The sequence below is a fragment of the Lepidochelys kempii genome, chromosome 21 (genome assembly GCF_965140285.1).
Source record: "Lepidochelys kempii isolate rLepKem1 chromosome 21, rLepKem1.hap1, whole genome shotgun sequence".
NCBI lineage: Eukaryota > Metazoa > Chordata > Testudines > Cheloniidae > Lepidochelys > Lepidochelys kempii.
Window position 1 is genome coordinate 14320898 of NC_136400.1, and position 13441 is coordinate 14334338.

At 40.8% G+C, this 13441-nt stretch overlaps 2 protein-coding genes across 9 annotated transcripts in view; one reads left to right on the forward strand and one right to left on the reverse strand.

Moving 5' to 3' along the window:
• Window positions 1-591, forward strand: part of DENND2D (DENN domain containing 2D) — a 29582-nt gene extending 28991 nt beyond the window's left edge. Inside the window, exon 12 of the mRNA XM_073319808.2 lies at window positions 19-591. Within this exon, the coding sequence (XP_073175909.1) occupies window positions 19-83 (65 nt within the window). The 3' untranslated portion in view covers window positions 84-591. The remainder of the gene's footprint in view (window positions 1-18) is intronic.
• Window positions 592-1466: 875 nt separating this feature from the next.
• Window positions 1467-13441, reverse strand: part of CEPT1 (choline/ethanolamine phosphotransferase 1) — a 78875-nt gene continuing 66900 nt past the window's right edge. For 7 of the 8 annotated variants that reach the window (XM_073319812.2, XM_073319813.2, XM_073319809.2 and 4 more), the window contains 4 exons: window positions 8921-9052; window positions 6916-7074; window positions 6376-6501; window positions 1470-5059 (listed from right to left, as the gene is read on the reverse strand). In XM_073319812.2, the coding sequence (XP_073175913.1) occupies window positions 4940-5059; window positions 6376-6501; window positions 6916-7074; window positions 8921-9052 (537 nt within the window). In that variant the 3' untranslated portion in view covers window positions 1470-4939. Of the gene's footprint in view, window positions 5060-6375; window positions 6502-6915; window positions 7075-8920; window positions 9053-13441 lie in introns of all 8 variants that reach the window. The other variant, XM_073319819.2, reaches the window with a different exon arrangement.

Consider the following 13441-nt stretch of genomic DNA (forward strand, 5'->3'; position numbering starts at 1 on the left):
AGCTTTTGTTTTCCACAGGGTATTTCCAGCAGAAAGTAACTGAATATCAAGAACAAAAAAAGAAACAAAGGACAAATTCCTGAAGTACTGTTCCGAAAGAGGGGAGCCCGGCTGGGCTTGGGCAGATATCTTCCTGCAGCAATATTCTGTCCAGACTGGGTCAGCATCTCGCTCAAAGGCAGAGCGCCCTGTGCTTTGCTGGCTCTGAGCAGCTCTGGAACCTTGCCCATCCTCCTGTGAACGATGAGATGCCTGGTCAACCCAGAACGCCAGTTCCTTCCCAGTCTCTTCTTTCTCAGGGCATGACTGCACGAGAAGCCTCTTTTCTATATCGCTAGCAAATACGGGTGTGATTTTTTTTTTCCTGGCCAACTGACACCGTGGACCAAACTGCAGTTCTTAGCCAAAGGAGAGCAAGGAGTTCCTACTGGAAGACAATCACGGACCTTACATAGAAATAGAGTGAAATCAAGGGAGGATTATCTGCTTGCTGTATAATGGCAAAGAATGTAGAATAATTGTTGAGATAAAATGTATTAGTAAGAAATATTTTTAATTCTTATTAAAAAAAAATCTAAATTTTCTAGCTGAGACGTTCTACCCAATGTGTATTCCTGAAGGGCTCCCATTGACAAGGTGGTTTCATGTTCTTTTTATAGCGAATGGCTTCATTGTTCCAGACTTACATGAGCTAAAAACGACTCCGCAGATTTTGATGAGGCTTCCTGAAAGGCACCTGTTGGCTTAGGCGTTGATGAGAACAGGAAGCCTAAAATAGACCATGTGAAGGAGAGCAAACTGGGGTTTGGCGGGAAGTTGCTTGTTTGCACTAGCTCCATTTCGGGGGGGATGTGTGCCATACTGGGGCACATGGGAAATCGGCAGCTCAGTGTAGGGAGACAGCATTGTTAAAATTCAGTGGTGCATGCGTTCCTGAAAAGCTGTACTCTTCTGTCCTGTTGTGGATGCTGAATTTTAAAGCTCTTTTCCAGTTCATCTTTTAGAGACTGCATTGAGCTTAATTATGCTTGTCCATCTCTCCCCTTTCTTTATTGCATTCTTACAGGGAGCATAGTGCCAGAGTCCAAACTGGTACTGCCTGCAGTTTTGACTGGCCCCAGTGGGAAGGAACTATCTGGATAAAGCCAGATACCTCTCTCCTGCAAGTGCTGGGATGGTTTCACAGATGGGAGAGCTTGCTGCACTCTTTCCCAAAATACACACAGGTTTTTCACTTTACACAATGATGCCTCAAATGACTGCCGCCTTTAGACCCTAGAGATTGCCCAGATGTGTGTGTTATATGTTACCAAAGATATGAGCATTTGTTCTTTGCAGTACTTAGGAGTCTCTCATGGAACATGACCCCATTGTGCTAGGTGTGTACACAATTTATTAGGTGTATTACAATAGTACATAAGATCCCCAGTCCTGGACCAGGACCTGATTGGCCCCTGGTCTGCCTACTGACTACCCCTGTCCTTAGGGAAGATAGTGACCCTCTGCTGTCAGGCAGTTACCTTAGACCTTAGTCCATCCCATGCTTTGCTGCACATTGAGCTACCCACGTTTGCCATCCTTGCCTGTCAGCTGCCTTTCTCTCCACATCTTCCCATTTCATGTTGAGGTGCTGTCAGGCAGTAGAGAGAGAAAATGGGAGGTGGCAGCCATTTTGAGGGTAGCTCATTGTGCAGTTCTCTGAAGTAAGTGTAGTTTTCCCCTCCTCTTTCCTGTCTCTGTGGTGTTGAAGAGGTGGAGCTAATAATTCCTTCTGAATGTGGTGAGACTTTGGTCACTCTGTTCTCTTGTGGGAGTGAATTCCAGTCATGGGCCATCTATGATTCTGTCAGGCTCTGTCCTCAGCACCTGTAAATCTAACCTATAAGGTTGATATTGTCCCTGAGAAGCAGAGTTATTATGGCCAATCCTAATCAGAAAGGGAGAGACTTTGAAAATTAAGGCTGGAGTTGAATTTGATTCAGTATGCAGTGGGGAATCAGTGTAATGTCCAGAGAACCCAGATGAGCTTAAATTCATAACTCTGTTAGACACTAAAAATCATGGTCTTTATACAGACACTGGGTTTATGGTTTATTACAACAATCAGTAACTCGTTAACCCCCCCTTTTTTTTTTTTTAGTACTCTAGCTCAAGCGGTATGAACAGGTCACTTCACCTTGAGTAACACATATTGTGAGACCAATTACTTATGCTAAACAATCTGTTCCACCTTGTATTTAGCTGTGACAAGTACCTTTCCCAGACCTCAAGAAGAGCTTGGTGTAGCTCCAAAGCTTGTCTCTCTCACCAAAAGAAGTTAGTCCAATAAAAAGTATTAGCTCACCCATCTTGTCTCTCCAGATCCTGAAAGGCATTTAGGTGCCTAGCTCCCAGTGGTTTCAATGGGAGTTAGGCTCCACAATGCCTTTGAGTATCTGGGCCTTATCCTCCCCCGTGCCTCAGTCCCCCACCTGTAAAATGGAGATAATAGCACTGCCCTACCACTCAGGGGCATTCTGAGAAAAAAATCATTAAAGATTTTGAGGTGTTCAGACACAACAGAAATGGGGACTATATACGTACTGTATATAGACACAGTTTCTGTATCACACTCTTTGCCATAAGTTTGAGATGTCTTATAAATTAAAAAAAACCCACAAACCAACCAATGTTTTTGTTTCATTGGCCCCTAGATAGAGGGGAAATTTTCTGCCTGGTAGTGTGGTTTTTAGGGGTAGCTCAAAGCACCGTATGTCACATTTTGTTTTCAAGACAGTGAGGTTTGTACTTATTCTGATGCGTTCCAGGAAGCCCTGCACCCAGTGCTTGCTTGTATTCTACATCAGAAAGGGTAAAGTTTAAGGTTGAACTTGCAACATTCGGTCTCTTTGGCCTTATGAAGTATGATACACTTTACTTAGAAATCTCATTCAGTTTCTCAATTAATTCCACAACCTTAGGCCCATATATCTATAATAATCTGCAATCACATAAATAGAGACAGTATCATAATGCATAAGGACAAAGTTCATTTATTACAGGCAATTTGTACAGTACCTATATGCATACACTTTATGAGCAGTAACATTTCTCAAGTACAAGGAGCAAGCTCCCCACAGCACCTGGTAATGCTGAAGCTTTACAAGCAGAAATGGGAAATCTTCCTCCTAGAGTTAAGACTAGGGGTACTGGAGCTACCAGTTAGTGAAAAGCCTGGGAAAAGGTGCATCTTATAGCATTTCCTGGACAGGCTTTAGTTTAGACGTATTTCCAGAAGTGAAGGCCTCATGTTGACTCCCTCAAGCCTCATCCTTGAGACATTAGATTAATTAACAATTAATTGTTCCTGACAAACACAAATGGTGCAGTGGATCAGACTGGGAGCAGTGGTCTCTGAGATAGCTAGACAAGAGGAATTTTAAGGCTCTGGGACTGCAGTTGGTAAGCAGCACTTTAAAATTTCCTATCTTGATCAGGGTCTTCTGTGCCCTTGCTAGTAACCGGCAGCTCACTGTATGCACTGATGTGGCTCTGAGCTGAGCCCACTCATGGACTAGTCAGTGCAAATGTACCTTTGAGTGGCTTTTGCCTTTCATTTTAGTATTTAAATGGCAGGATACAACGGATGAGCAGGGGTGTAAGTATTCAGTTTAGATTGATTTCAGTAGGTTACATCTTGCTTTGGTCCTGGAATTCTGCATCAGCACATACACCCTTAGATCAGCATGTGACTTCTGACAGAGCAATCATATGGGAAGAGATTCCTGGAGAAATATTTGACACATTGAGGTTGTGCAACTCCTAATACCTAAAAGGGGGCAGTATGGCTTATCACTTAGAGAAGTGAAGTAGAATCCAGACTCTTAGTAGTCCTACTCCAGACCCAATATGAACTACTGGGAAGTTATTTAGATTCCTTGTGCCTCAATGTACCACACATAAAATGGGCATAATATGCCTATGGCTTCGGGAGCTGGGCTGTAAGGCTTTGCTAATTAGCAAAGAAAGTGCTTTGAGATGCTTGGTTGACAGGCACTGTAGACACATGAAGCATCATAAAAGTCTCTCTAAACAGCAGTTCAGATTTTGCTTCATCAGACCAAGTACTTAACCCAGTGTGACAAAGCAGCTGACACACATGGAAAGACAATTGTAGCTCTTAGAATTTCCTTATTTATTAAAGAGCAGAAAGAAATTTTTGCTTAAATTCTATACGTAAAAAAGTAACAGTAAAATTTGCTTTTAAAGTTTTTCCACTGAAGAAAATTATGAAATAAGTTTTCTTTTTTATTTAAAAAAAAAATTAATGGACAAAGACACCACACTATATTGCATGCTGATAGTCACCCCCTTCTCCAATAAGGTCCCACTAAAATATACTGTTGAACAGTATATGTAAGCAAATAAACCACCTCAATCGGGACTGAAAGTCCCTTCAGCTATTTCAGCCACACAAGCTAGTGGGATCTCTCTGTTTTACAAGCTCAGCTCTTTAGTAAAAGAAATTTCAAGTGGACACTAAAGTATTTCACTAAGATGATGAAATATTAAAATTATAAAGCACATTTTTTGCAGTTTGTAAATATACTACATTAGAAATTTCAGTTGTTAGGGATCCATTCACCATAGATCGTTTATTCCGTTTTCAAGGTAATTACAAAGACAAAGCATTACTCCCTGCATGCTTTCCTGGGCACAGAACCAGTAAAGTTGACTACATGATGTTTGACTGGAGAGTACTTGGAATTCACTCTCTCATAGGCAAAGACTAGTTAAGGAGTGTTACCAGTAACAAAGAATAAAAGTTATACAACGTTGATTATAATAAATTAGATTTGTTCTTATCTGCTCCTTTTGCCTTAGTCTCCTAAATATGTTCATATTCTTCCCTATAGAAAACACTTGTTTCGTATTTCTCATCACAGCAACCACCCAGTCGCTAATGGTGATTTGAATGTGTAGAAGAGACCTTGATTCTGAATACATGGATGCGCAGATGGGAAGCAATCTGATTGCACACACTGATGCAGTAGCGGAGCAAATCAAAGAGGGAAAAGATCTGCAAAGGGAAAAATGGCATGTGTTAGATCTATCTATACTCGACATGAATGTACCATGTTTCATCTATCCTTCATGTTATCACAGTCTCTCTAAAAGCATCAAGGACTGCTCTCTTGAGTCCTTCTCTCCCTCCACTAAAGGTTTATTCCTATATTCTTCATTTTTCAGCTTAGAATTTAAATCTACATTTCAATAAAAGAAAAATTGTAGTGACCGTAGAAAGTTTTTGTAAGAGGTCCCATGATTTCAAGTGTGGAATTCTGATCTTACTTTGGGACAAAATGTACACAACGTTGTATTTGAATGTATTTTAAAAGTGTTCCACTGTAATGGGAATGATCAAGTTTCAGCATCATAATTTATGCAGGTTGAACCTTTATTACATACCAAGCTCCCAACTAAAAACACACGCCCCAGTGAGGATGAAGTGAATGTACTGTAATTCCCTAATAGCTGGGCTTTTCCACCACTTGCAGCTAGTACAGAAAGAAGTTCCCAGCTGCTCACAGGATTAAGCAGCTGTAATCATGTTACACCTGCACAGCACGCTTTAGAATGGCTGTCTAGAAAGTAAAAAGAACAGGAGGACTTGTGGCACCTTAGAGACTAACCAATGTATTTGAGCATAAGCTTTCGTGAGCCACAGCTCACTTCATCGGATGCATTCAATAGCTCACGAAGGCTTATGCTCAAATACATTGGTTAGTCTCTAAGGTGCCACAAGTCCTCCTGTTCTTTCTGCGGATACAGACTAACACGGCTGCTCCTCTGAAACCTGTCTAGAAAGTGGCAGCCTGATCTGAACTTGGTTTGGTTTTCAATGCTCTAATCAAGGACAGACATGGCTATATAGCCAAGACTTCCTCTGTGAGACTGGTCCTGGCAGCTATCATTGCTCTGACACTACATGAATTTCAGGAATTCCACCGGTGGGTTTGTGTGTTATAGAGTTTTTGCTGTGGTGCACCCCAAAGTGTGGAAATTATGTTCCTGCAAAAATACATCTCAGCACATTTCTCCCCAATGGGTTCTAAACCTAGGACTTTGAGTACTGCTCATTCAACATAGCTTTAAAACTGTGTTTAAACAGAGTGGGGTCCATAAGCCCAACCAAACCATGTTTCAGCCAAATTAGCCTGAACCCTGTTTAAAACTGATTCAGGCAAGAAGGTTCCCAAATCCATGCTTCTTGGTGAAAACTGGGTGTGATCTGTGCACAACTGGCACAAACTCTGTATGCATGTGGGGAGTGTGAGCAAACAAGCAGATGCAAAAAAGATCATTGATAAACAGAAAATACAATGACCTACTTACCATGGCAATCCAAAGTACAATATATTCATCAATAAAGCTGTTAAAGTACTGGTCCAAGAACAAAAGTGCTGGACCTATGAATGCTGTATCATGCAGATGCATTTCACTTTTGGTCATATGTGCAACCTATTTAAAAAAAAAAAAGAGAGAGAGAGACAGACACAGTATTCTAAACAAATCACAAAATATATTTTGACCCAATATTTTCAGCTGATTAACAAGACATCCTTATAGAATATTTTAATGAAATGTCACCAAAAATTATTGCAATGTAAATTACATGCTGCTGGTTCATTCCTTTGTGGGCTATGACAAATTCTCAAGAAAAATGTGGGTTGTAGCTACCAATTAGAACCACTACAGATTCATGGGATATACAGAAGTTGCATTAAATCACTTTAATACAGCGAAGGAAGGGTGTGGCTCATCAATTCAGGGAAACTGACTTTGTGGGGAAGGTAGACCTTTGAGAAACTATAAAGACCATCTTATACAATAACAAAGATAAAGGAAAAGAATCAACGACTCCGAGACACTTACCACCAATTTGTTAGTTATCTTAGCAGATACAAAACCAAAAGTAAGTATATACAGGCAAGGATGCTTTTCAAAGAGCTGTACAGCAGATTTCTTGTAGATCATTGCAGCTAATATGATCACTGACCCAATATGAAGAAAGGGTGAAAGGACACTTGTTCCCTATAGTGAGGGAGAAGAAAGTGTTAGCTTAATGAAAAGTGCACACAAGTGAACAGATGTGTTGTGTGCATATTATTTAAATTAAATTGTGCCTGTCTGAACTCACTTGTGCCAGTAGTGAAATGTGACTGAGGGTGTCAGCTGATAATGTGGTTGGAGCCTTTGGTTTGAAGGTCTCATAAATTGTGTGTTGCATGAAGAAAACATGCAGTTTCAGCTACAAAACAAAAAATGTATGTATTGGGGCGACGGGGAGGGAAGAGAGGAGAAGGCTTCAAATTGCAAAAAATGGTGCTGTGGTTATCTTCTAACTCCTGTACAACAGGAAGGAAATGATTCTGTTCTTAAATGACAGGGGCCCAAACATGTGTGTGTCTGTTTAATGGTGATAATACATTTTTGTTAAGATGTCAATGCTCAAAAGCAAAATATAACTAAAAAGACTAGTCCAACTCACTCAACTGGCACAAACACAAAAACCAGACTCTCCTAAAAAGTTCACAAAACCTTCCACAACTCCTCCCACTCCCCAAAAAAAATCACAAGTCCCTTAAGAAAGAAGTCTGACAAGAATATTAACTTTTACTTTTATCCCCTCTGGAAGGTCAATAGCTTTCATATTCTTGTCAGAAGCAAAAACACCAAACAAAAAGCATGCGCATCAGAGAGGGAGTCTGGTTTGGATAATTCATGGATTCTAGAAGGTAAGACCTTGTAGAACATAAGAATAGCCACAGTGGGTCAGACCAATGCTCCATCTAGCCCAGTATCCTGTCTTCCAACAGTGGCCAATGCCAGGTGCTTCAGAGGGAATGAACAGATCAGGCAATCATCAAGTGATCCATCACCTGTCATCCGCTCCCAGCTTCTGGCAAACACAAGCAGACAAACTCTGACCATCCTGGCCAATAGCCATTGATGGACCTATCCTCCATGAACTTATCTAGCTCTTTTTTGAGCCCTGTTATAATTTTGGCCTTCACAACATCTGCTACCACAGAGTTCCACAGGTTGACTGTGCATTGTGTGAAGAAGTACTCCTTGTGTTTGTTTTAAACTTGCTGCCTATTAATTTCATTGGGTGACCCCTAGTTCTCGTGTTATGTGAAATGGTAAATAACATTTCCTTATTCACTTTCTCCACACCAGTCATGACTTTATACACTTCTATCCTATCCCCTCGGAGTCGTCTCTTTTCCAAGATGAAAAGTCCCAGTCTTTTAAATCTCTCCTCATACAGAAGCTGTTCCATACCCCTAGTAATTTTTGTTGTCCTCCTCTGCCCCTTTTCCAATTCTAATATATCTTTTTTCAGAAGGAGCGACCAGATCTGCACACAGTATTCAAGATGTGGGCGTACCATGGATTTATATATTGAGGCATTATGACATTTTCTGTCTTATTATCAATCCCTTTCCTAATGGTTCCTCACTTTTGGTTCGCTTTTTTGATTGCCCCTGCATAGTGAGTAGATATTTTCAGAGAACTATCCACAATGACCCGAAGATCTCTTTCTTGAGTGGTAATAGCTAATTTAGACCCCATCATTTTGTATATACATAGGACTAATGTCAAAGCATGGGAGGTGATTTTATCGTTCATCTATTTCAAATCCATCCTTTTAAAACCTTTTCTCAATTCCAAAAGCTACCATTTTCATTTAGACAAGATTTATCCCTTTTTTCAAGCTAGTAAACTAGGTGAAAGTGGATTTTACACCAAAAGCAGACATTACATTAACACACTTGAAAGCATATCAATTTTCTATAAACCATCATGCAAACTACAGAGCACTCAGAAAAGGTGGTAACATAATAGATTCATAAAAGCAAAACAAAGCACTCACAGCTATAGTTGATCCATTTTTGCCAACACCACCTGTGAAGATCACACCAAAATAGTTTGTGCAGGAGAATATGGTTCCTGCAACAGTACAAAGAGCTGGGAATATTTTCATTTGAATATTCAGCACTGGAATCTTGACAATAGAGAAATAAAAAGATTAAAATATGTACAATTAATCTAAAATCGTGTTTACCTATTTCAAGTAAACTCAAACACTCCACTTTTCTAACTCCACTTGGGTTTTCCTCTCTCCCCCCAAAATTAGTCAATATTGGTTTAAATTTCTACGAACGAAACTTGGGAGGAATTTTTCTCACCCGCCATATCAGCAAAATTCCCTGATCCATTTGCTTTTATATTTAATTACCAGAGAAGAGCAGACATGGAGCAGAATCCCTTTCTCCTAATATTATCCTTCACAATGCTGGACACTTATCAACCAACCTCTAAAACCTGAGCCGGGGTTCCTCAGCACGGAGAGAACAGAGGCCTAGCACAGGTGAAAGGATAGACCCCACACTTAGTATCCCAGCCCTGAGTGCAGGGTGAAGCCAGATATCAGTGGGGATTAGATGTGAAGACCCATAAACTGGACCACACCCCAGAGGACAGACAAGGTGTCATGAGAGGAGGCATGATAGGGAACAGCAGAGAGGCAACCAGCCGCTAAGGTTACTTTTCAAAGTAAGACGGGAGTGGGTGGCTGGGCTGTTAGCAAGGGAGTGAGAAATGAGGGCAAGATGGGCTGGGAAGGAAGACTAATAATCCTCTCTCATCTTTTCGACACAGTGCCTTGGGCGGAGAAGTAATTATAAGAAGAGAGGGAACCACCCAGCAACAAGAGTCCAACCTTATCTATCCAACTGCTAAAGAACAACTTGAACCCTCCAGTAACAAGCATCTACACTCATACCTTTTCCAAAATGAGTAAACATGCGCCGTAGTGAACATCCCCATATGTCTATTTCATATGGGACCCTAAATGGGTTCAAGTTGTTTTTATTTTAGTATTTTGAATTGCATGCCCAGTCTGGTTTTCAGGCTTTTCTAATAGATAATTCTTAGCACTTACATCATGCTTTACAACTTCAAAGCACTGTGCAAACAACAATCAGACCATACACACCCCCATCTTTGATATTTTATTATCCCCATTTTAGAGAGAGACAGCAAGTGACTCAGCCAAGTTCACTTTGAATGAGTGGCTGGAACTGGGATTAGAATTCAGTGGGTTCAAGCAGATTTTTTGTTGAATTACAAGGTGCAGTTACAGGTTTCAGAGTAGCAGCTGTGTTAGTCTGTATCCACAAAAAGAAAAGGAGTACTTGTGGCACCTTAGAGACTAACAAATTTATTTGAGCACAAGCTTTCGGGAGCTACAGCTCACTTCATCGGATGCATGTAGTGGAAAAAGGTGCAGTTAGAGACTAATCTGGCTCTGTAGTTCTATCCATGTGTTGCCCATATGGAGCCTACAACCAATACCAAGCGGAGGAGGAGGAGTAACAGCACCTCACCTGATTGTTGCTCTGCACTCTGGAGTTCCCCTTGAGCAGGAAGTTCTAATTATGCTCTTTTGAACAATCTCAGGTACCCCTCCTACCCAGCCTGCTTACTCTGCACTTTTGCTCAAAGACAGGATTCAGACAGTGAAACCGCAACAGAGTGAAGAGAGCTAGCTGAACTGAACAATTCAGTAACAAACACACCATTACTCTCAGAGCTGCTCCAGAGCTTGTACCACTCTTATTAAACAGCCCGGCTGTGCTGCCATCTGTTTTGATAATGATGCTTTCTCCAGTGGTCAGTGGAAGTATTTGAGAATGGGGTGATGGGGTTGCGCTTCTTTGTATATGTGAGGAGAGAAGAGCAAGAGCAGCATTCTGCCCACGGTGGAATCTGTACAGAGGAGGTTTCAGGATGCCACAGAGAAAGGAGTTGCAACAGTCAAGAGATCTTGTATGTTGGCAAAAGAACAGGATTTATAATTCACCACTAGGGCAGCTCCAGGAACAATGTACAATACGGACAGTGGAAACTGTAACGTGGACAGGGCTCAGAGTAGGCTGAGACCACATCATGATAAAAATGTTTGATTCCACCTGAGCCATATCTATATTACGGCTCCCACCACTGCTATCACTGATGGAACTGCACCAAGTGATTAATTACAAGGTCCTATTTTTGCCCAGCGTAAACAGACCCTACGTGATAGGAGATGAAGGCTAGGACAAAGACTTCCACAGTGGTGGAGTGAAGGAAGTTAATGTTGCAAAGCCGTGACAAAACCGATTTGCAGCTAAAGTAAATGTGGGAAGAGTCCTGAGTCAAAGATTATGCAAAGGTTAAGAACGGCGGAGACAAATGGATGGCGTGAGTCAAAGAAGGAAACAAGAGATAGAGTTCTGCTGGAGGATGATCCTCATACTTTATTAACACTTCTGTCTTTAGAGTGTTTAGCTAACGGAGGCTGAGATAAAGCCACAGGTTTACTTATTCTTTGGTATTCTACATAGAATTGTAGCCCATACTATAGTTTTGCCCTTTACACACAGCTTGATCTTGCCAGGTGTTGACCACTGACTTCAGTGGGAGTTAAAGGTGTGTAACACTTAGTAGGACTGAATGTATAGTGCTGAAAAGAGTCCCAGGTCAGATCTTCTTCAGATAAAGTATGCTTCTCTATTAAATCCTTTGAAGTTGATCAAGACTGGTTATGCCGCTGCAACAGCAGGATACCCAACTTCAAAAATAGAGTGCAGTCTGCTTAAAAGTAATGGTGTTTCAAGTTCTGCCACAGAGAAGTAAGCATGTCAATAAAAATAAATGTCACAATGGGTAAGTGCTCTAATCTGTTCTTGGGCAACCAGTGTTCAGATCCAGATTCCTTCGTAAGGGAAAATGAGTTTGGGACACTTATTCATGACTCATTTTAATCCGTTTACCTCCTATAACTAGGCTTGGAAGAACTAGATTTTGAGCTGTAAATGTCAATTTCACTGCACACACCAGCCAATGAAAAAAACATTACCATAGACAATAATCAAAGTTTACATATAGGCAAAGTAAGAGAAATGCTACTTGAGAACTTAGAGTTTTAAGGGTATATCCTCTGAATATTTTGACATGTGATGTTGACAATTTGCGTTTTAATGGTTGTAAAGCTTTAACTTTTTGAATCTCTATGTCTCCTGTCATTAGATAATTATTGTCTGACACCCTCCCCCATTATTTGACCTTCCCATAATTTCCACAACGGTGAATATTTAAACTGATAAAAATTGGAGGAAAAAAAAACTAACTTAAAAATAAACATCAATATAATCCATCAAAATTATAAAGAAATAAAAATGGAATTCTTCCAAGCCTACATATAACTGACCCATAGCTCAACATGTCCACAATCAACAAAACCTCTGGTCAAGAGGGAGAATGAGGAATCTGAGAGAGAGTCAAGAATGACAGTTATCAAGATGAGATGTGGTCAAGGAACGGGAACAAGTTGAAGGGTGAAAGGCAGAACACAGAAGATATCAGAATCAGAAACAAGAACAAAGCAGAAGTGAGAATAAAAGGGGGAGGAGTTCTGACTGGATGTTATCAAGATCCCATGCTCCAGGAAGTTGGAGATGTAGGGAAGAAGGGAGACCATTAAAGCAGCAAGTAGGGTCAAGAGAAAGTTGATTGACAGCACACATGAAACGTGGAGAGAAAGGAGGCAGAGGAGAAGGAATAGTTAATGATGAGACAAGAGAAGGGATGGGAGCAGGGATTAGAGACTTACGTACCACATGTGAAGATACTTCTATCATCAATGTTGGTGGCTGTCAATGAAACAGGATTCATAGAGGGTGAGGTACAATAAAGTAGTGGAGCGAACCACGACTGAGATGCAGACAGGCAGAAGAGCAATGTTGAGGGGATAGTACTCCATAAAAGAGAACACATTTAAATAGTGGTATTTCTCCCTATAAATATTTCTTGTGATTTGATTCTTTTCCTTCATAGTTCAGATTCATAGAAGGTAGTGTGGCAGAACAAACCGGGCTAGTCATAGTGGAAGGTTTAAATCAACTTCTCCTCCCTGTAAACTTTCCAATTACCTGAGAGTATCTTTTTGCCTAGTAAAGCATTAGACAAATTTCTTGACTGCCTTTCTACATGGTCTTCAGCTCTTCTCATATGTATGGCAAACTCCACTTACTACATGAATTAAAATAACGCGTAGCGCTTATAAAACATTTCACAAATATTACCCTAATTAATTAATCCAAACAGTGCCCATGTGAGGTATTATCCTTATTTTACTGATAAGGAAACAGATAAGGAAGGCTTAAGTAATTTACCCAGTGTCACAGAGTGAGTGGGTGTCAAGGCTGGGATATAAATTCTGAGTTCACAGGCTCATGCTCACACCTCTTCACCACTCTACACTATCAGGGTGAAACTGACCCTTGTGCAGAGGACCAGCCCAAGGCTCATGCACCCGTAAAGTCTTTATTTTGATAATTCAGGTGGGACT